The sequence below is a fragment of the Peromyscus maniculatus genome, chromosome 16 (assembly GCF_049852395.1).
Source record: "Peromyscus maniculatus bairdii isolate BWxNUB_F1_BW_parent chromosome 16, HU_Pman_BW_mat_3.1, whole genome shotgun sequence".
Lineage (NCBI taxonomy): Eukaryota > Metazoa > Chordata > Mammalia > Rodentia > Cricetidae > Peromyscus > Peromyscus maniculatus.
In genome coordinates this window covers 16,470,486-16,494,274 of record NC_134867.1, presented here as the reverse complement: position 1 = coordinate 16,494,274, position 23,789 = coordinate 16,470,486, and the positions used below count along the sequence as shown (strand labels likewise).

Genomic DNA, 23,789 nt, shown 5'->3' with positions numbered 1-23,789 from the left:
ATCAACAATGCTCTGACACTAATTTAAACAAGACACTTGTGCACCTGAGCCTGAATAATCTACAACACACTGAGAAGTGCCCCCCACCCCCGCCGCCGCCGCTGCCGCCAAAAAAAAAAAAAAAACCTATAAAGGGGGAGAAATGAGATGAGAGATAATGCCTACCCATAATCTTAGCAGTTGGCAGACTGACAGAGAAAAATAGATTATGAGTTCAAGACCAGCCTGGGATGTATGGGGACACAGAATCAAAATAAACATGAAAACAATAAGTAACAATTTTTTTTAGAAGTCTGGTCATATTAATAATATGAAAAAATTGGAACGAATTCTATAAATTTTCACTATGTATTTCTTCTATGTAGGAAAGATTTTTCTTAAACAATGAAATAACTCTGGACGCTAAATAGTTGGCATGTTTAACACCTTTCAGATGTGCTCCTGGTTACTATGGAAACCCTTTACTCATTGGAAGCACCTGTAAGAAATGTGACTGCAGTGGAAATTCGGATCCCAACCTAATCTTTGAAGACTGCGATGAAATCACTGGCCAGTGCAGGAACTGCTTACGGAATACCACGGGATTCAAGTGTGAGCGCTGTGCTCCTGGCTACTACGGCGATGCCAGGACTGCCAAGAACTGTGCAGGTACACGTCCTAAAATCCTCAGCCAGCTGTGTGGCCAGCACTGCTCTCCATGGCAACTGAATTTAGATGAAGAATTTGTGGTGAGGGAATATTGCCAGTGTCCCCCTGAGTTTATCTAGCGCAGTGGTTCTCAACCTCCCTACGGCTGCGACCCTTTAAAACAGTTCCTCATGTTGTGGTGACCCCCAACCATAAAATTATTTTTGTTACCACTTCATAACCATAATTTTGCTACTGTGATGGATTGTAATGTAGATATCCGGTATGCAGGAGAGTTGCTATGCAATGGGACCCATAGTTTGAGAACTGCTGGTCTAGAGCAACAAACAGAATGTACATCAAAATGTACCAAAGTTAGACATTTTCATCAAGGCAACCAATGAACCTTAGCTTGTGGGTGGAGTGAAGCAAGTGGCATCAACTTGAATAATTTCTGTCTTATTGTGTTCATATTTATGATTTTGATTGAAGAAATGAGCCATGTCGTGATGAGTTACCTATATTGACCAAGGAGTGAATGCTATCCGATATTGGCTCAAGTGAGTTATTTTGTTCTGGAAGCTGTGTCGTCTTTCAGTTATGCTTAATAAAATTAACGTTCCAGATAAGTAAATTCACAAAGCACAGACACAGTTTAACCACACAGGGTCCTCTACCTTTCCTCAGATCCTCAGAGTCAGTGCTTCTAATCTAATGTTAGCCTTCGGTTCGCACTTCTCATCCTTAATTTGTCCAGCACATTTGCCACATAGAATGTGAGGTGAGCTGCTCTCCTCCAGGAGGAAGGGCTCAAACTGAGTGCTCTCCCTAAGAGACTTTTGGGAAGGAGGGAAGAGAAGCAGGGATTGGGTGCTTACAGCATGCATTCTGGGAAATCAACCGGTTGAAAGGGTCACTTGAAAGACTTACAAAGGGAAGAGTTTAATGTTGAGAAGAGCGAGCCTGTGATCTGACCACAATGGAAATAAACATACCTACAGAAAAAGAAATGCCTCCAGAGCCACAGTACTGAAAACAAGGACAGGCAGAAGGAAGACTGTCCAGTCAGGTGGGCCGGGCATTAGAAGTGTGGTGGGAAAATAAAACCTTAGAAATGGCATCATTCTTGTCAAAGCGCTAACTAGACCTATGTTTAAACAACGAAGATGCAGACGCTCCTAGATGACATGGCGTGGGAAGCAGCAGAGCATGACTTGGAAGTAGGGTTTAACAAGTCTGCCTTTTGTGGAGCATCACACAGCGGAAGTATAATAAGCCGTGCGCCCCTTGGAGCTCGTCCTCTGTGGTTATTCTGTGAGGGAAAACTCACAACTCTTCCAGCTTATGGCTGGCTAGCTGGCAGAGATAGCTTAGGAATTTTTAAAATATTACAAATTTACTTCCGCATAATAACTCCGAGGGGATCAGAACGTAAATTGGTCTAATCCCCGTCACTGCCTCCTCTCCACCCCCCGGGGCAAAACAAAAACAACAACAAGAAAAAAACTAGTGGAAAATTAGAAGTCTGATAAGATTGGATTTTGTTTTTGTTTTTCAAAAGGCATTGCTGAAAGTCATCAGTCAATGGATGATGAGCTCTCAAGCCTTTTAAATTCATGTAAATATGTTCCCAGTTCTTTCCCTGGCCCGGTTCCTAGCATCCCCCTGACCCCTCCCATTTGGAGTTTGGAATCAGTCTTGCCAAGGGTCAAATGCTTGGGAGCCAAGAATTGCTCCTGGGCCTCTTCACTCTCTCCTCTGGAGCTATTCCCTCACACCTGGCAGGGACCAACCCACCCCGCTGCTGTTGGATTTTAACTGGAAACTCTCTCTGATGAAAGGATGGCTTTCGATTTCAAGTTGAATGCTGAGCTCTGTGGCTGTTGTTTCCTTGGGAAAATTTCCTGGGCCTTTCTGGACTAAACATATGTTGAGTTATGATAGAATCCTAAAGAGTTGGGAGAAGAATCCTAGGGAATGAGATTCAGTTTTGCTTTGGGGTCATTTTTGAACATCCCACTTGCCTTCGCTGAACTGATAGAAGAGCATTATCCTGATATCACAGACTGCATACTCATAAGGATGAGTACGATTAATCCCCATTGAAGGATTTCACAGCAGTAGCCGGTATTTGTGGAAACCATGGAAATCCTGCCCTGTGTTAAGCATCAGACGATGACTCCCTACTCTCTTGTTTTTGTTCCCCACAGTGTGCAATTGTGGGGGCGGCCCCTGTGACAGCGTAACCGGAGAGTGCTTGGAAGAAGGATTTGAACTCCCTACAGGCATGGACTGCCCAACTATAAGTAAAAATAACAGTACTTGAATGACTGACCCACTTTCTCTAATGCACTGCAGATATTGAGTTAAGAAGAGTCATTTGCAGTTAAAAAAAATTTCAAAAAAATGGAAGAAAAGAATTGAGCCCCCACAAATGATCCTTTGGACCTCCACATACACACTGAGGCACACATGCATACACACATATCATACACACAGACATACACACACACACACACACACACACACACACACAAAGTATGTAATAAATGTAGTAAAAAGAAATGTAAAAGATGAATGTGATACCACTTTCCCTGAAAATGTTTCACTCTCAGCCCTGGATTTAAGGCTGTATTCACTCCAGGGTAATGGACCCTGTACAAAGGTCCCCTGGTGGTCTTGCTCTCATTCGGCAATGAGGCAGTTTTGCTGACATCACTCCACTTTAGACATCTTACTTAGCTGGTCTTCACACTCAGCTTCATGCTCCCAGGACAGAGCTCTTCCTGCATCGTCTGAGCAGTCCTCAGATCATGGGACAGACAATGCTTCACCACACCTGTAGACACAGAAACATAAGGAGGCTTAAGTTGCTTTCCCCAACTCACTCCAAATCTGGAGTGTGACCAGAAATAATGTGATAAGTTATTACAAAGCAGAGTTGCTTGCTTTCACTTTCCTGGATTGCTTTGTCAACTCGTGAGCAACAAAGCTTTTGTCTTAAAGAATATTCAAACATTATGCATCCCTTCCCCCAAACAAAAGTATATTGATCCCCAAGTCCTGGTGAGCAGAAGAGATTAAATACTGCCAGTGCATCCTATCTTAGAAGATGCCCAAGATGTGGGACACAGCAGGACAAAGTCTGCAATTAGCAACCAGATTGTCCCTTGACCAGCTCCATTTAAAGACACCCAGATGCCTGCATAGCCTTAACCATTGTCAGCAGCCTGAAATGTAGGCTGGGGACTCATTTTTCTAAGGGAGCTGATAGGTAGTGCTGTGTTGACCTTCCAATAACAAATTAACATATTAACATGCATTAACCCTTTAGTCGCCGTTTCTCAGCTCTCCAGAAAACAGCAGCACCCATGGGAAGGAGCTTGGGAACTGGCAAGGTACAAAGAGAGGTCAAGACAGGGTTCAAAGCTTGGTGTGTGTTCCTTTGGATTGTATCCATGGAGGACTGCTGGGTCCTGGGTGGGGATCACAGTGTGAGAGGTGAGGAGTGATGAGAAATGGAGACTCATCCCTTCAACATGCCAGGTTTAGTCAGATCCTTGGCACCTTTCTTGGAGACCATGTCATGACATTGGCCAAAAATTGTACTTTACAGACCTGCTCTGAGGACTTGCTCATCTAGACGGGAGGTGGGGCGTGGAGAGGAGCCAGGCCCTCCCTGGGGGAGGCAAAGGCAGGCGCAGCATTCCTGCACTGACTGAGAAAAGCTAATGGGGCAAGAAAGATGCTTGGCCACTGGCCTGCTCTACCAGCTGCCACCAAGCCAAGACAGGAGGCTGACAAGAATGGAATCTTTCCAGAGGGGGCTGGGGTCCCACTACTAAGGAAAAGTGGGCAGGGCTTCTTGTCCATCCATCCCATGGTCCTCTTCCTTCCTGTCAGCAGTTAGAGTTGCTGCGAACCCACTGCCCCTGCTGCCTGTCTCTCATCATGTTTTAAGTGAAAATCCTGCCTGATGGACAGTTTGCTTGGGTAAAGACTGGTTCCACATGGCCAGAGCAGCCCTTCAGGAAACAAAAATAAGTGTGGTCTTGGTCAAGGGGGTCCACATTAAAGCCCTGGGCTTCCAGCTGCCTTTTGGTTCTGCGGAAATGACAGCCCTGTTTCATCCGCAGGCTGCGACAAGTGCATCTGGGACCTGACGGATGACCTGCGGTTAGCAGCGCTCTCCATCCAAGAGAGCAAATCCGGGCTGCTGAGCGTGTCCTCTGGCGATGCGGCGCATAGGCACATCAACGATATGAACTCTACCATCCACCTCCTCAAAGTACGCTGAATGTTGTGGTTCGGTCTGCGCCTCCACTGTAGTCCCACAGGCTCCCTCTTGGCCACGTCTGTGTCCTGGTGGCCACCGAGCTCCGTGGCTGTACCACAGATTATGTAGGTTCAACATAGATCGTACCTGTTACATGAGAAGTCAGGAAAAGTTCATCATAACCGTGAGCTAATGCCCCAATCAGAAGCTGCCGTTTATGTCAGGGAGCATATGGAAAATGAAATCAATAACGGATTAGTACCTACACTAGAAACTCTTCTTTGCAAAGCTGTGCATTCATTATCCAAACACAAGCCTACCCAGTATACCTTAATTTCAGCCCGCAGGGTTCTGAGGAGTTTATCTGGAACCTCCCTCATCCCCTTTCAGGTTTTCCTTCTCGCTTACACCTGTTCTCTGTTTTCCATTCCTTCTCTCTCTATCTCTCTTTTTCTCAATCTCTCTGTCTCTGAAACACATGCACACATCCTCAAACATACATACACATGTGTTTGTTCTCCTAACTCTATCATAGAAACAAGTTAAAGGAAGTCAATGGGAAAAATAAATAAATAAAATAAATAGATAAAATAAAAACATCTCATATACGTCAGCTTTAAGAGCTTTCCTCTTCTAATGGACCTCCATCACAGCTAACAGATGTTGTTATCAACAACAGAATTCAGTGAGAAGCCATCAGACTTAATGCCAGACTGTTTTATCTTCTTAGTTAAGCTAGCCTAACAACTGGGAACATACACTGTTCTGTCCAGACCCAGCTCCAACCATTGCTGTGTGAGCTCAGGTAAGTTGATGAGCCTCTCTGTTTTTCAGTGTCCTCATTACTGGGGAAGAGCCCCTGAACTGAGATAAGTGAAGCAGTCAGAACAGGACCTAGCATTCATTACTTTTGGGGGGGTGTGGGGGGTGTCAAATAATATCCACCATTGGCTAAAAACATGCCACGCAGAACAAAATAAATGTCCTAAATGGTACCCTTTGGAATTGCTGTGCCAAACTCCTTGCCCAGACACATAAGAACGTTAATTCTCAGAGGAGTCCTCCAGACCCAGGGCAGTGAATGCACTCAAGCCTTTCCATCAGGCGCATCTCACAGGGGTGTAGATGAATTTCTAAATGGTCTTGTTAAATAAAAAACATGGGTATAGGGGTGAAAGCCTGAGAGAGATCAGAGGAATAGGAACAGCCACATGCTAACCTCACCTCACCGATACCTCAGCTTCCAAATGTGACTTTCTTCCTATCTACCCACGCCTATATGCCTTGCTGTTCTGCCATCTGATTTGCTCTCTCTGTCCAGCTACATCACTTCCTCTTTCTGCCCAGCTCTGTCACTTCCTCTCTGTCTGTACAGACCTCCAGACCTCCATGGTTAACTAGTGTTAGAATTTAAGGTGTGTGCCACCATACCTGGCTCTGTTTCCAGTGTGGCCTTGAACTCACAGAGATCCAGACAGATCCCTGCCTGCCAAGTGATAGGATTGCATGACTTTTGTGTTTACTTATAATGGCTTGGTTTTTCCTCTGATCTCCAGGCAAGCTTTATTTATTAGAGCACAAATAAAATATCACCACATTTCAGCACAAATAAAATATCACCACACATGGGTGTCACTGCAGTTGGCAGGAAAGCTCTACCAGGATTAAAAGGCTTAATCCAAAGTAGCCCCAGGACAGCTGCATTTCCACCAAGTTTCTCATAAATGCAAATTGGGGAGGGGGGTAGGGTAGTGATCCAAAATAGAGAGACTCTGTCTCTCTATATCCAAAGGAGGAAAATGTATTTCTAAAAATCCATTTTCATTGATCCTGATTACTACTTGTGCTTCTCTAAGACCTGATTAGATTGGAATTTGCCAGATTCCCAGGACCACCTCCAGCCTAATTACAGTTTTGTGACAACAAAAAAGGGTGTCCTTTCCTTGCAGCCAGCCCAGGGCCTGGCCAGAGCTCCCTGGACTACATTAAGTGGAGGTGGCAGACTTTCAGCTCCGGAAACTCAGGCCCCTCCTGTAGCCCCACTCTATACAGAATGCTGCAGCCATCTGAGGACCCTCTATTAAGAACAGAGGTGATGAGCTGGGGAGATGGCTCAATGGTTAAGAGCATGGCTGCCCTTGCAGAAGACCTGGATTCTATTCCCAGCACCCATATGGAGGTTCACAACTATCTGTCACTCCAGTTCCAGGGGATCAAATACTGTCTTCTGGCCTCCTAGGCATTGTACACACATTGTGTACAGACATATATGCAGGCAAAACAGCCACATATATACAATAAAAATATATTTAGAAAGAAAAGAACAGAGGTCAGTCTACCTAAATCTTCCTATACTGAAGGAGTCATGTATGTGTATTATTTAGAACCTGGTGTCTGGGGGTGAAAACATGGCTCAGCAGTTTAGATTGAGTAGTTTTCTTGCAGATGGCCAGAGTTAAGTTCCTTGCACCCATGCTGAGTGGCCTACAATCACCAGTAACTCCAGCTCCAGGGAATCCAGCACCCTCTTCAGACCTCTGTGGACACTACACTCATTCACAAATGCATGCTAAGATATGAACAAATATTTACTTTATAAATAAATAAAAGTCAAATCTTTTAAGACTGTTGGGACACAATGACTAAAACTTTGAAAACACCTTTTTTTTTTTCACAGACAAGGTTGTCAGAGAGAGAAAACCAGTACACCCTAAGAAAGATCCAGATCAGCAACTCGGAGAGCACAATGAGAAGCCTTCTGTCGGACGTGGAAGAACTGGATGAGAAGGTATGTGACAAAACTTTTCCTGGGGAGACACAGCACACTCGTCTGCTCACCCCAGATACCACCAAAGTCCGCCTTGGTGAACCAGTGAGTTTTATTAGGGTTACTTTAAGGAATATGGATGAAGGGGTTCCTCACATTAAGAGCAGAAATGACTCAAAGACAGATGTATCAGTAAAGCTTACCCCAGCATCGGTGATATCTTACAAAGCTGGGAACCTGGAGCACACTGCACAGCCTGAAGGCAGCTCAACAGGTTGGAGAGTGTCCTTTCTGGGTGACTCAGTTGGTCTAAACCTCTTCCAGGCAGCTCCTTGGTTTCTGTTTCTTCCAGGCAGCTGGTCTGGTCTCAGAGAGTCCTCTTTGTAGTTGGTTTCTCGGGGTCTTCTTTGTACCTTAGCTCAGATCATCTGAGGGGGACTCTCAGCTTTTATTGTTCACTCTGGCAGGGAGGGGCCTAATGAGTCTGGTCAGTTTCAGAGACTTCCTGAAGCTACTTTGAGTTATTCACCTTCCTATTTAAGGAGCATCTCTGAAGGATAGATTATTTCAATCCCAGAGGAAACTGTTAAAGCAACAGGGTCCACCTTAAAGAGTCCAGGTAGCGTGTGTGAGCCAAACAAGTCACAACAATGAGCCTTGGAAAGTTCAGTGACCCATGAGTGTCCAAATAAATCAAAGCCAGATCCACAGAGAAAGTTAACATAGGACATCTTCCTGTCTTCCTATTTTAATAGGTTTTGTTAAAAAACTATGTTGCCGGGCGGTGGTAGCACACGCCTTCAGTCCCAGCACTCGGGAGGCAGAGGCAGGCGGATCTCTGTGAGTTCAAGGCCAGCCTGGTCTACAGAGTGAGTTCCAGGAAAGGTGCAAAACTGCACAGAGAAACCCTGTCTCTAAAAACCAAAAAAAAAAAAAAAAAAAACCTATGTTTACGGGGAACTTTCTATGTGTTTATAGCTGACTGACACAGTTGATACGTGCTATAACTAAGATAGCCATTCAACTGTTTGCCTTAGCACTGTACAGGTAAGAGCTATCGAGCATCCAGAAATAAGCTCTATTATATACAATAAACACTTTAAATGTTAGTAAAGGAACATTGAAGGCAAAGAGAAAAACAAGAAACTGCACTGAAAAAGAAATTTTACAAGATGGTGAAAACAAAGTCACTTTCATGTTGGCAAGGTGGCTTAGATGGTAGAAACTCTTGCCACACAAGGCTGGCAACCAGAGTTCAACCCCCAGAACCCTGTTGCTGCTGCCGATCAGACCCGTATAAAAATACCCAAGACCAGGCCAAGGTTCCACTGTTCTATGACCCCAAGCCTATCATGCCCAAGGTAGAGCATGGTGGCCTAAGAGCAGAGGTGGAAACAGCAGTTCCCTCCCAATGTCAGTGCTCAGCTTCACTCGCTGGGTCCTAAAAATCGGCAGTGGAGGCCATTGTCACAGAGATCAAGTTCGCCCTAGTCTTCCACCCGCACAAAGAGCCTCTATGTATCAGCTCGTGCAAAGAATATCATACGGGAAGCCTATCAAAAGTATTTGAGCCTCTTTACTGGTCTTGCCAAAAGGCAGGATGAGAGAAATTGTCGTCCTTTCCAAAAGCATTGCACACCTTTCCAAAAGCATTCACAGTCACTGTGACAGGCGCTAAGCATTTGAAGTAAATACTAGGTCCTGCTCTCAAGGTGCCCAGAGTGTACCAGGGAGCAGATATATTGTTTAAAATGATATACCGTTTAGTACTGGAGTCCTGGTACAGAAGAAATCGTAAGTAACTCTAAGGGAGAAATATGAATCCTCTCATTAGGGAAGGTGAATATTGCCTTGAGTGTTGAGAATGATGAGGAGGTTATCAAGAACTTGCAAGCAAGGGAAATGTACCATAATGCAAAGTATATGAAGAATACGACATGTTCTTGGCACTAGGAGAATTTTGACCTTGGCCTTGCAGTTGAGTTAAGTATTAGACAATAGGCAGGATACAGCAGTTGAAGATCCCCTCAATGGCTAGACCATGAGGAACCTTGCCCAGCATACCTAGGAACATCTGTGGCTTTCAACTGTTGAAGTCATTGGAGTGTTTACACAGAACAGCTGATCACAGCTGCATTTCAGAAACATTCTCTCTCCATAGAGAGGACAAACTGGTCAGGGAAGATGCCAGGGTAGGGTGCAATGCAAGACGGCCACAGGGTCTGGGAAAAGAGAGTACTCAGTTGCTTCCCTGCCTTCACTGGAAAAGGATTTGTCCTGAGAGTGATGGGCTGATGCAATGTAAGAGGAGAGAAGCAAGAAGTGGAATGACCTAGGCTGTTTGACCAATGAGAAGTCATGAGGAACGGGGAGGGAGGTTCTGTGTGGACAAAATGGAGCACTAAGACCAAAAATGCAGAGTGAATTACTCTGGATGTTTTAAGTAGGATGAACCTCTAGATATCCAGAGATGGCTAGAGATTCAAGCCCAGCCACTGATGAGGGATGCACAGGTATCAGACGTTACTAACATTTAGGAGGAAGGGAAGCCCACAGAAGTTGACATCACTGTTCAGTATTTCTGCTACCTGTCTCTCTGGGGATGGCTTCATTTGCACTCATGTCCCAGGGTAATGCCTAAAACTTCCCCACTTTCAATTAAACAATAAAATTCATGATGATCCTATAGACTGGTTATCATCATCACTTACTTCAAATAAATACAAGGAGTATCCACCCTTGGAGTCGGTACATGATCAGCCTTTTGTAATGGTGTAAATAATCAACCAGTTTGTAACTATGGGTAATGTCTTAACTGCAGGTTTTTAAAGTAAGGCACACCTGTTTTATTGTGTGCACATACCATTATTTTCCTGCCATGAGCAAAGTTCCAGAAAAGAAGTTAAACCTTTAAAAAATTCATATATACTTTATTATATTTGGTAATTTTTCAATTTCATGTAATAAATGGTCACCTTTATGGCTATTTACATTGTTCCTAGCTGTATATCTATACAAATAAAGCTGGAGTGCTACAGGTCCCTGTCCATCCTTACATCTCACAGCGCCCTCTGGTGCTCATCAGGTAAAAGTTTTCTTTCTCTCTTTCTTTCTTTCTTTCTTTCTTTCTTTCTTTCTTTCTTTCTTTCTTTCTTTCTCTCTCTCTCTCTCTCTCTCTCTCCTTTCTTCTTTCTTTTTTATCATTTCCATTATCCTCTTGAATTTAAAAAAAAATTCAGACAATATATTTGGTCATGTTTTTCCCCTGTCCCAATTCTTCCCAAATCCTCCCCATTTCCATACCCACCCGACTATACATTCTTTTTCCCTCTCTCCCTTTAAAAACAAGCAACCAAATAAACAAAAACAAACAAAAGCCCCAACAAACAAACACAAAAATATCCCACAAAAACAAATAAGAATGTATAAGCAAAGACCAATAAGACAAAAAAATTGACCAAACACAGAAAAATGAAACAAAAATGATCTTAAAAATCCTGCTGTGTTCTATCTGAAGTTGATACTTATTAGCAAAAGAAAAATCAGTTTCCTCCAATGCAGTCTCACTGGGTATATTAACCACACTTCAGGGCAGGCCCCAGGCCCAGGAGTAGTTGACCAACACACAAAAAAGTTTTCTTATAGATGTGGCATCTCTTCAAAGTTTAAAGGCAGAGAAATAGCAATAGAGCATTCCTTTGAAGTGTGAGAACAGAGTATGTATGCATATTTGTGTGTTTATTCAATTTAGAAAATGAGCCTCATTCTTTCTAAATATAATATTTAAATGGGATCAGCCATAAATTTTTAATGTGTCATAAACATATTCGCATGTTTTAAAAGCAGTGATGGGTGGCATCAAATTAAGATTCATTTTATTTTCTCTATTATCTAATTTTTAAATGGTTACACTATTTTTTCCTTTGGAAAGCATTAGAATAAGCCCAGGAGGAGAGTGGGCTTTGGGGGAAGGGATGTGACGACTCAGAAGACAATGTGCACCGGGAATGTACAGCGTGTAAAGAATCTGATGGCCAATGTTGCCTCTTGCACAGCCCCATTTCGTAGGAATTACTGACTTGGCTGATAAAAGGCTTCTGTCTTCCTTAGGGTTACTGTTGCTGTGATGAAACACCATGCATGACCAAAGCAGCTGGGGGAGGAAAGGGTTGATTTCATTCACAGTTCTATATAACAGTTCGTTATCAAAAGGAATGAGGGCAGGAACTCACACAGGGCAGGAACCTGGAGGCAGGAGCTGAGACAGAGTCCATGGAGGGGTGCTGCTTACTAGTTTGTTCCTCGTGGCTTGCTCAGCCTTATAGAACCCAGAACCACCCAGGGATGGCCCCACCCACAGTGGGCTAGGTCTTCCCCCATCAATCACTAATTAATAAAATGCCCTACAGACTTGCCTACAGACAGATCTTATGGAGGCATTTTCTCAGTTGAGGCTCCCTCCTCTCCGATGACTCTAGCCTGTGTCATGTGGACATAAAACCAGCCAGTACAACTTCTAAATGTGTCTACACTGATACCATTTCTGCATCTTCTTTCTTAGCCACCATACAGTGACACTTACTTGGTTTATCCTAGAAAGGGTGAAAATACTGCTGATGATACCATGCCCCAGTCCCCTGGGGAGAACTGCATGACAGAAGAGAGGTTTGGGACAACCCTTCCCTAGTCTGGAGAGCCTGCTTAGTAGTCTCTCAGCACTCGTTCATAAGGCTTCAGCCTGTGTAGTTGAAGTTCTCTCTGGTTCCCGCCAGGTCCCGCGGTCCCACAGCCACTTATAAAATAATCATTCAGAGGCTTAATATTATTTACAAACTGTAAGATCTATTACAGATCTCTTGCTAGCTAGCTCTTATATCTTAAATTAACCCATTTCTATTAATCTATGTTTTGCCATGTGTTCCATGGCTTTACCAGTCTGCTGGCATGTTGCTCCTTGGGCGGCAGGCTGTCATCTGCCCAGACTCTGCCGTTCTCTTTCCTGTCTCTTTCCTTGGATTTCCCGCCTACCTCTAAGCTGTCTTGCCATAGGCCAAAGCAGCTTATTTATTAACCAATGGGGACAACATATATTCACAGTGTACAGAAAGATATCCCCCAGCAAGCCTGCCATTCATGGGATCATTATAGCCCTTTAGCACAGAGCTGAACCAAGAAAGCACCAGAAAAGGCAATCAGACATCTCTTAAATACAGGCTAAAGAACTAACTCCTCCTCCTAGCTACCATAACTGTCAATCTATCTGTCTAAAGCCAAAAGGAAGGGCACATCCTTCATGCAATGAGAGTCATGTCCTGACCTTGACCTGTGTCCATGCCTTAGATCATCTCCTGTCTTTAGCTACATACAGAAATGCACCACACACACACACACACACACTTTCTTCTAAAGCCACAGAGCAGACAGGATTTAATGGCGACAGATACTTTATGGGAGTTCTGAGATAGAGGCACCACACTGAAGTGGAGTCAGCCCCTGGGGAAAAAGAAAGTTCCATTTACTCTGTGCCAAATCTGCCTAAGCAGTTATTTGCACACAAGGGCCATCAATGTTGCAGGGAAATTGGAATGGAGCTCTAAACCCAGCAGCTAACCCAGTGAGTGTAATCCTGTAAATCCCTATGGTGATTCAGTTTCATCAGTGGTTGGACCACCCAGTGGGAGCATTTCAAGATCTGCCCTTTTTCTAGATGATTTCCTCTTTGAAGTTTCAACTCTTCAACCAGAACAATGTCAAAGTGATCCAACAGACATGGGTCATTTCCAAGTCTGGCATCTTGAGATACAGTAACAATTGCAAGGATAAGACACATGTGATAGGCGATTGGTTTGGACTGAACCATGACTGATGGCCTTGGTATTGTATCTGATTTTAATAGCATTACAGGATCCTAAAACCGGTCATTACCTTCATGTCTTCATGTGTGACTCCTAGGACTGTTCAGTATGCTGTAGAGCTTGCACACTCCAGGAATGTTTGTTTGTCAAATGAATACATGATGCCCGCCCACCCTCGGGTGTGCATATACAACCTAAATCTAATGTTCATTCATATGATTTGTAGGGAAGTCACACCTCGAGAAAGGGGAAGCTGCTTCAGAAGGAGAGCATGGATACAATTGACCAAGCAACTCAACTTGTAGAGCAAGCCCACAACATGAGGGACAAAATCCAAGGTGAATGTCTTCTCTTCAGTTTAACTTCATGCCAAGGAACCATCCTTGTATGAGTGCCAACGGGAGAATGGCTGTTGTCAGTGATTGCTGTGTGCAGGAGCATATTGCTCCAAGTGTTACAGCTTTTAACTTACGTACACTCATCATGGCAGTTCTGCTCATTGAGATTTCTGGACACCCATTCCTATTTATTATCTGTTAATGTTCAAGAATAAATACATAAAATCACTTAAGCTTAATGCCACATTATGTTTATATCAAGTAAATCTGGTGTCTTTAAAATGAAAGAGTGTAGTAGGAGACACACTTTTTTTTTTCAACTATTTGCAGCCCCCAAATATGTCTTCAGAATATTAATAAACCATGTCAGGCAGGGTGGTACATGCCTTTATTCCCAAGACTTGGGTGGCATAGGCAGGTGCTGGTCTACGGAGTGAGTTCCAGGATAGTCTGAGCCACACAAAGAAACCCTGCCTCAAAAAACAAAAAAAAGTGGGGGTGGGAAACCAATCCAAATAGTCACTGGCTGTTTCTGTGGTGCTCTTCCTCAAGGACCAGGCAGATGAGTTGCTTGGGTTTGTAACCCAAAAGAAGGTGGGGTGGGGGTGGGGGGGGTACTGTGAGTAATTCCTTGCCCTAAAGTACTGTGACAGAGTCTACCTGCTGGAGACTCATTCATCTGTGCTGATTTCTAAGTGCAGGCTGTATCTTGAAGACTGTCTTAACAGCACAGTGAAAGCTGCCATCCATTGCCCAACTGGGAGAGACCGCATTTGTTCTAGGGTAAAGAGGCACTCCTCGGGTTAGAGTCGGCTGAGATCTACTGTTTGTTGCCATGGGTTTTTATTATGCTATACATCAAGAGTTGGATGCCAACACCAAATGCCTCTCAGGGCACAGCAGTGAAGGGACCCACAGTGAGAGATTCATATCTTTGTACTGAAGTAGTGGGAACACAGTCCAGGCTAAGGGACATGTAAAGCCCAGATTAATCCTTTGCTGCGTCTCCTCGGATGCCTATAAAGCACAGTAAAGACAAGTGGCATGCACTTCAGACTTCCCACTGCCATCCTCTCTAGCCCATGCGCATTTACCTCTCTGGCTCCCTAGCACTTACTGATAAAATATTCTTTTCCTAAAGCATTGTTCTATTGATTTGTTCCAACAGTGAGAATGAACCTAGAAATCCAATACCCTCATATTCATCCAATTAAGAAATAAATGCCCCCTTAGGCAGCAAATAGTCAAGACCCTTCTAAGCCTGTCAGAGGAAGTCAATCACTTTTGCTATTTAGTAACCTAGACTTTGGCCCTAAGGTGTTCCATTCGAAAGGAATCGGAACCATCTTATTTGACCTTTGGTCCTGGGAAAGGATGTGAAAAATACAAAAGAATGGGTAGTGGGAAACGGTAACTTTTATCAGTTTTTCCTCTTTTTAAAATAATGTATGAACAGTCTCCAGGGACGCCAGTGTTACTGTGTGCATTTCTTTTTGCTAATCTACTCTAGACATAGCCAAAACAAAACATCCCAAAACTGAACAGAATTTACATCAAAATGCCCAATAATTCGGCTTTGCCACTACCAGAACTTGAGGGAGAATGATGTGTTTGATTTATTTAATGTTTACATATCGTTTATTTCAAGGACTTGTATTTTCCACTTTGTTTGAAAAGTAAATGTTGAATGTTTTGATACATGGAGTTTGGAGGGAGTTAGCATATAGTGATCTCCCTATAACGCTCGCAGTAACGTTTGGAGCATCCAAACCACCTATTCCCATTTATCTCCCTTGTTTCAGAATTCAGGGATGCTGCACGGCACCATTAGTGGGCCATTTCTCACTCCCAGCCATCTCTCCGATGGCTGCTGGTGACCTTCAAGCTATTACCCCCAGAAAATACAGCTCCTCATCCTGGCGTGATTTATGTGACACCAGTGTTTGTTTACTTGTCTTATCTGGCCGACCACATAGATCATAGGGAACCGCAGACACACAATTTCATTATGCCAGGAAGATGAAGCACTTCCTCCCGCAGCGGCCAGAGAACAAGGGAGCCACACAACCTCCCCTCTGATCCTATGGAATCGGAATGAGGGCGTCAGAGAACTGTTACATGCCAGGGTTTAGGCAAGTTACCTCATCCCTCTGAGCTTCAATGGTCCCTTGGTTCTAAATCCTTCAGCCTATATCAGATGTAGGGCAAAAAGACTCATTGTCAAATGGCCTAATCTTGAAAATACACACCACAGAAGGCAAATAGAGAAATCACGTAATATATATAAACATATATATTATTCATATATATGTGTGTGTGTGTGTGTGTGTGTGTGTGTGTGCAAAAGATTTTTAAAAATCTATTTGCTAGTTTGTCTCTATGTATAAACAATCTGAAAGGCTCTTTTGGACAATTACAAATATACTCTCATTTTGGCTTAGAGCTTTGTTTTGTTAAATCGTTGATGACTAAAATGCAATTAATATCTACATTGCGTGCTCCAAGTGACAGGAGACACTGCCAAACATTGCTTCCAAGTCAAGTATTTCCATAAAATATTGAACAAGGTCCTCAGATTTTTTTGTGCCATAAATATTAGTGTTCTCAAATCAGCATGGATATCTGATGAGCACAGAAGGCAGGCAGGCGCGGGAGCAGCCCATTCCCATTCCGAACACACCTCATAGGACCGGAATGGTTTCCTCAGGTGTGCCTCTCTCCTCTCACGATGCGCTCCCCTCTGTGCTGACACCAACACTCACAGCACAGCCTGGGAATGAGGCTCTCTTTCCACGGTAAGGTCAGTCCTAAGCTTTGCCACCAGACCTCCACAGCTCTGCCCGTCCTTTCCCTGCCCCCAACTCACCATGTTCTTCTTCTCAGAGATCAACAGCAAGATGCTCCATTATGGAGAGAATCAGGAACTTAGCCCAGAGGAAATTGCTGAGAAGCTGATGTTGGCCCAGAAAATGCTGGAGGAGATCCGAAACCGGCAACCATTCCGCACCCAGCGGGAGCTTGTGGATGAGGAAGCGGATGAGGCCCAGGAACGTATGTGTCTTCCATTCCTGGCCAACACAGCCTATGTCTTCTCTCTCTATGAGACCAGGAAAAAAGGACAGGGCAATATATGGTCAACAACTAATTCTCAGTATTCAGAGCTATGTAGAATTTATATGCATAGACTCAGGGACTCATTCAGGGAAACTTGACCTTTTGATCAAGTTGACCTTTTGATCAAGAGTTTTAGGTCCAGGCCTAACTTCAAGAATTTGTGAAATTACAGAGATCCTGCCCAGAATCTACATAACTTTTACTACTGCGGAGAAAGAATAGGGACTTAAAAGTTGGTAGAGAAAAATAAAAATAAAAAGAAGAAAAAGAAGATTAAATTCCCAAGTCTATAGTGAGAGAAATATTATAGAAAATGTCAACAGTGTTGAAGCTCTGATAGCCCTGACTTTTTTTAATCACTTTTAACCTCCAATAGAAACTTGACATACCCTTAGTAATAAGTGTAAACACTAAATCACACAAAGTAGTATTACTGGACCTCTGACTTGGTCACTATATAGTTCATCAGTTATTGTCTACCAATATATCCCAAGTGTATTCATTCTAAAACATAACTATTTATTTTGATCCTAATTTCATAGGGTGGTTATGCAGTCTAAACTCAACCTGCATGCTTAGCTCTGTTCTATGTGGCATAGGTGAAATTCACTCATATATCTAGGACTAGCTAGGCAAGTTAGACCTCTCCGCCCATGTAGAGTCTTTGTCTCATGGAGACTAGCCCAAGCTTGTTCCCATTGCAGGGGAGAGAGAAAGAAAAGAAAGTTCAAGGACTCGTCAAGCCTAGGCTTGGAACTCAGTCATATCATATCTGTTCAACTGGGCAAGGCCAGCCTGGATTCAAAGGGGAGGATTAGTTATTTCTCATCATTCTTGATGAGAAAGATTGCAAAGGATCTATACATTCAACAATGAAAATTATAGATTTTCAGATCTGATTTCAGCTTTTGCTGATACTTCATAATACTTTCCTCAGTGCCTCAGAATTGTAGTTAATACACCCATCCCTAGAGCTTATCTTAATACGTTAATAAAGATTGATTAGGAAATTAATGAAAATATAGATTACAAAGTTATTAGTTTGATTTTATATGGTAGCTATTTTTTTTTACTTTTATTATAGTCACTTTTAAATTTTATATGTTTTATTTTACACACCCAAAAAATCCATTTCAAGAAGGGGCCCAGGGGTCTCACTGGATTGCAGGGGAGTCAGTGAGACCACAAAGGCTAAAAGGCACAAATCATCATGTCACAGGTGCCGTCTAACAACCTCTGCTGACGGTTACTGTGAACACCAGAGGAGAAGGTCACTGGCATAAAGGTTTCTTATGGCGGCAAAGAAACAGCATCCAGCAGACTGACAGGAGGATCCCAGGCCACCCAGGCTGGCCGGAACTCCAGTATTGCAGCCAGTTGTCCCCAAGCTCCTTGACGATTTTGAAATTTAAGCAGACTGCCCCATGGAAAGGAGACCAACTACTTCTCTCTCTTTGTCTCTTGAAATTAATTAATTAATAATAAATGCATTTCAAGCACTTTCTTACTGAGCCAGGAACTGTATCTTCTCCTCATACTGATGAAAGAAAAGAGAAGCCTCAAAATGACAGACTGGCCTTCCCCGGGGGCGGGAGGGGGCGCATAAGAATTATGGCATCTAATTAACAAATGTGCCTATGAGCCAAGAGTAAAGCATGCATATGAGGAGACTTTAAGGATACCATGTCAAAATCTCAACCTGAGTTTGACCTAAGGAGCTAACTGGAAGCTGCAGGAAAATGTGGTAAAAGTGAGTGGTTATAAACAACATAGCTGTTTGCTCTACCACGAACTAGAAAACGGCGGTTATTTTTCCGTCATAAAGCCAGTTTCCCTTTATAAAGTAAAACTGTGGATCATCTGGGTAATAAGCAGAAAAGTGTAGCAGCCTAGTTTCTGCACAAAGTATAATCCTCCTGGGAAAATAATCAAGCCCTTCCTTCAGTGGACATGTCAGAAGCCCCTAAATCCAACAGAAAAACATCTCGTGCCAAACGTAAACAGTGAGACTAGTTGTGTGAGCCCGTCTCCAGTCTCCATCACTGAAGAAGGCAGGCCTGCATTTTGTTCTAGTTGCTAAGTGCAGGAGAAGCAGCCCGGTCTCACTGTGTCTCCGTTCCTCCTCAGTGCTGGACCAGGCTGAGAAGTGGCAGCAGGTACACAATGACACCCGCTCTCTGTTCCCTGTGGTGCTGGAGCAGCTGGACGACTACAATGCTAAGCTCTCAGACATCCAGGAGTCACTCACCCAGGCCCTCGACCATGTCAGGGATGCAGAAGACATGAACAGAGTCATCGCCTCCAAGCAGCGGGACCACGAGGTACAGTGGGCAGCAACTGTAAATGCGTGTCAGGCACAGTCAGTTCAGTAACATATTTTATTATCAATAAAAGCAACTTGATTTTCAGTCATTTCCCCTCAGTAGGTTGTTGTAAAAATTCCTAAGTAAAAATGAATCACACTCACCCCTATTTTCTCTTAGGAGCAAACTCTATTCAATAGTTTTGTTGTGGTTGTTTTATTTTGTTTTTTTTTTAGAATAATAATGGTCAGGTTGACACTCTTTGCTGAGTGAATGTATGCTTATGATGTGCAATAAACATGTCAGTATAGCACCAAGCATTGTGTGAAGATAGTCAATGGGTTTTATAACTCATTCAATGGGTTATAAAATATCTGGAGGTTTATGACAATCATTTTCAAAAGAAAACTGAATAAAAGGATATTTAGATTCTTGTCTTACGTGAGTGCTTGGAATTGTCCTTTCTTGGATATAGAGCAGTATTATCACATAGGTTATAGGTATACTCTTAAATCCACAGACAAAAGAACCACTTACTACTTATAATATATCTACAATACATCTTCCATAAACTTGGGCATAATTTTAAAAAAAATCATAGCAGCACATAATTGGAAAGTCCTAAAATACTTTCATCAAATCCACAAATTTTTACTGTTGTGTTAATTTGTTCCAGGAATTATGACCGGTGGTTTAGGGTTCAAAGATGAAGAAGAACACATGATTCCATGACAGCATGAAGCTTCTAGTTTAGAGAATAGGTTGATCCATTCACAGATGACCATGATAGAGAAACACAGCTATGGGCCTGGCATTCTGAACTGATTGGCTGGCCAGCCTCTGCAGGAAGAAGTAAAGAATGACTAAGGTGGCCAGGTAAAGAAAACACAGAGGCTGCCTTCTGGGTAGACAGGGACTGCCTGAACTGAATGCCTGCACCAAGGAACACCACCAGGCAAGGCTAAGGAAGCTGCTGGGGCAGATCAAAGAGGGTCCGTATGCCATGTGAAGAGCATAGGCTCCTGCAGGATGGAGATTTTCAAATGATGTTAACCGTGACTCACACTAACAAATGTGTAATAGGTTGCAAGCTAGCACACATAAAGCAAAAATGTGATGAAATTTATGCAAGACGGGAATATCACTGCGACTCATCTAATGGTTGTAGGGGCTTATTAATGAAGCCCCCCCAGAATGTTCGGTACAGAAAGTCTTGAAAAGGAAAGGTTATCAACCTAGACCACCCCCCTGCCAGATGAGAACAAGTAACAGCACTTAGGAGAACCAAACGTAGCCACAGAAGTAAGGTTTCATCACAGAGGGAAAAAGGCTTAGATCCACATTACTGGATTAGCAAACACACTGAGTTCTCTTTTCCAGCTGTGAGCTGTGGATCCAGCAGGTGCTTCATCTTCTGCGTAGACCCTTAGTAGAGAACACATTCAAGTATATTGTGAGCCAACGTGCTCCATCCTCCACTGACTTTAGTTTTAGGGCTCTGTAATCTCCATAGCCGAGAAGAGCAATGCACAGCAGACTGGAAATCAATGTCTGCACACAGGCAGGACCAGCTGCTTTGCTAGAATTTGGTAAATGCCGATGTGTGCGTCAGGACTTTGTCATAAGCGGTAAATGAACAGTGTCGCCTATGTGAAGTGACTTCAGTTCTAAAAGTAAATACATGCCAGTCTAGCTCTTAATGAAACACTCTTATGCACATTTTTTTTTTAAACTCGTGGATGTGGATACCAGGAATTTGGCATTTCGGTGATTTCAGACAGATGGTGGGCTTCATTTAGCTTGGTTAAACAAATCCTTCTACTAAGTACAAATGAACAGCGTGAGTAAGATTTTAGAAAGAGAACAGCATAGCACACAGCATTTCAAGCCTCTGCCCATCCTGCTTCCTCCTCTTTCTAATTAGGCAGTTAGCACTAGCCAAACCTCCATCCCTGCTGCCCTGGTCCCCTCTCCAGTGATTTACACCACGTTTCACTGCTTCTGCCCTGGAACGCATGTGGGGGCTCTATACTTGTCTTTAGCTGAGCCCACAGAACATCTTTCACATGGGTGTCTGTCGGTGGGAATAGCCATGGGAAGACGCCATGCTATTGCTTTCTAAAAATAACCCCTTTCCCACTAATTTTCCCTAACCATTGAGGCAACTGTTTTCCCTTCTAAGTCCCAAGTCTCTAACACTCCCATTTCTCCTATATATCAGTTGTTCACTGCTCATTTACCACCAACCTAGGCTGCTGGCCTCTATCTCCCTCAGATTATAACTAGATCCATTTCAAGACGTGGCTGATTAATCTTCTCGGAAAGGCTTCAGTGAAGTCAGGTATGGCCATACATACCTGGAGAGGCCGAGGCAAGTTCCAGACCAACCCGAACTACATAGTGAGACCTTCTCTCAAAGAGAAGGACTGGTGGTGTGGCTCAGTGGGTAGGGTACTTGCCACCAAACCTGACTACTGGTGGTGGATCAGCTACTGGGATCCACATGGTAGAAGAAGAGATCCAATTACTGTAAGGTGTTCTCTAACCTCTGACCTACAAGAGAGAGATGGAGAGATAGAGAGGGGGGAGGGAGGGAGGGAGGGAGGGAAGAAAGGAGGGAAAAAGAAATAAATAAATGTAATAACACAATTTTAACAAAAAAAAACATTTTAAGAACGTTCAATGGTGTCCTAGTAAAGAAAGGCAAATTGTCCAGCTGTACAGTTCCGATGGTATTTCTCGACGCCCATACAAAAGCTGTCTCTCAGATGTGGAGACCATGTAGTTTTCCTCCTGTTTCCTGTGCTCTGTGGTTTTGCCCATCTCCCTTGTCTATTTCTGTCTCGTCTTTAATCTGGGCAAAGTGACTCACTTCGTACGTATGTAGCATGTCTCCTCCACTTACTAAAGTCCTTACATCCTTTCTGTCTTCCATCTACCAAGAATTCTGTGAAAACTAGGGAAAACACCCACACCCTCACCCTGCCCCCATGTACAGACACACGTGCATGCACACACAGATGCAGTCCCGCCGTGAAAAACATGTTCAGTTATTTATACATATCGGGTTGGCAAACAAATTCAGGCACTCCTTCTAAAGCCTCCTAAAAGTCAAGAAAATCCATCTAAAGTTAAAAAAATAAAGTGATCATCAGGAGGAGTCCCTCCCTCTTCTGCTCTGACAGATCCCTAAGTTGTAACTATGGAATCATCTTTAATACTTTTAGCATATATTCTGTGTTCCAGTTTCAAAGGCATCATTAATTACTGATTGTGTAGCTGTGAGTCCTCTGTGTGTGTGTGTGTGTGTGTGTGTGTGTGTGTGTGTGTGTGTGTGTGTGTACCTTTGTCTATCCCCCCATAAGCATCCAAAGGGCAGTGCTCTTGCTTTGCAGGAACTGTATCTTCCCAGAACCTAACACATGCCTTGCATGCATCTGCTTTATTTGTCAACAAATGGATAAACAAGGACATGGGGCAGGCAGTAAAGCACCCCTGTAATCCCAGTGCTCAGGAGGTAGAGGCAGGCAGATCTCCAAGTTCAAAGCCAGCCTGGTCAACAGAGAGAGTTAGGACAGCCAGGGCTACACAGAAAAACCCTGTCTTGAAAAAAACAAAAACAACAACTAAGGACATAAACCATCCCCACTTACCATGCAATTCAGATACCATTTGTGTATACCAATTTCTCTTGATTATAAATACTGCTTCCAATATAAAACAGACCCTCAAATTACTAGACACCACTGTTGACATTCTTTTTCCTACTTTTGTATGCTTCAATGTTATGAAAATTTTAATTTCTTCCCACATAATTTAAAACCTAGTGTTTCAGTTACATAGTAGTCGTAGTCTTTCCTATAACAAATTGGTTTGAAAGGATGTAACCTTATTGGAATATTTGATTCTGTACTTTAGGGCACGATTTTTAAAAATTTCATGAACAAAAGTAAATTATACTGTCCAATTTTATTCAGTTGACTAATTAATTGTAATGCTGGGATAAAACCCAGGGCCTTGTGCCTGGTAGGTACATGCTCTAGTACTAAACAATATCCTCAGCCCCAAACTTAAGGATATATTTTTTTTGCAAGAGTTTTTTGTTGTTGTTGTTTTGTTTTGTTTTGTTTTTGTTTTTCAAGGCAGGGTTTCTCTGTGTAGCTTTTTACCTTTCCTGGAACTCACTCTGTAGCCCAGGCTGGCTTCGAACTCACAGAGATCCACCTGCCTCTGCCTCCCAAGTGCAGGGATTAAAGGCGTGTGCCACTACTGCCCTGCGAAAGTATTTTTTATTTTTCTTTTTCCCTTTTATTGAAAATGGATTTTTTTCTCACATATTTTGATTACAGTTTCCCCTCTCTCTACCCTTCATACTTCCTCCTGTAGGCAGACGCTTTTCCCACCAGCAAGTTCCCAAATAACCACATGGAACTTCTTATTAATTACAAATACTTGGCCAATAGCTCAGGCTGGTTACTAGCTAACTCTTAATTTTAAATTAACCAATAT

General features: G+C 43.1%; 1 protein-coding gene across 2 annotated transcripts in view; it reads left to right on the top strand.

The window, feature by feature from the left end:
* The window catches only part of Lama4 (laminin subunit alpha 4), a 152,172-nt gene that overhangs the window by 60,546 nt on the left and 67,837 nt on the right, over positions 1-23,789 (top strand). Inside the window, exons 5-11 of one of the 2 annotated variants that reach the window (XM_016002796.3) lie at positions 434-648; positions 2,838-2,912; positions 4,764-4,915; positions 7,581-7,691; positions 13,752-13,863; positions 16,747-16,914; positions 19,105-19,298. In XM_016002796.3, coding sequence (XP_015858282.1) covers positions 434-648; positions 2,838-2,912; positions 4,764-4,915; positions 7,581-7,691; positions 13,752-13,863; positions 16,747-16,914; positions 19,105-19,298 — 1,027 coding nt within the window. Of the gene's footprint in view, positions 1-433; positions 649-2,837; positions 2,934-4,763; positions 4,916-7,580; positions 7,692-13,751; positions 13,864-16,746; positions 16,915-19,104; positions 19,299-23,789 lie in introns of both variants that reach the window. The other variant, XM_042262061.2, reaches the window with a different exon arrangement.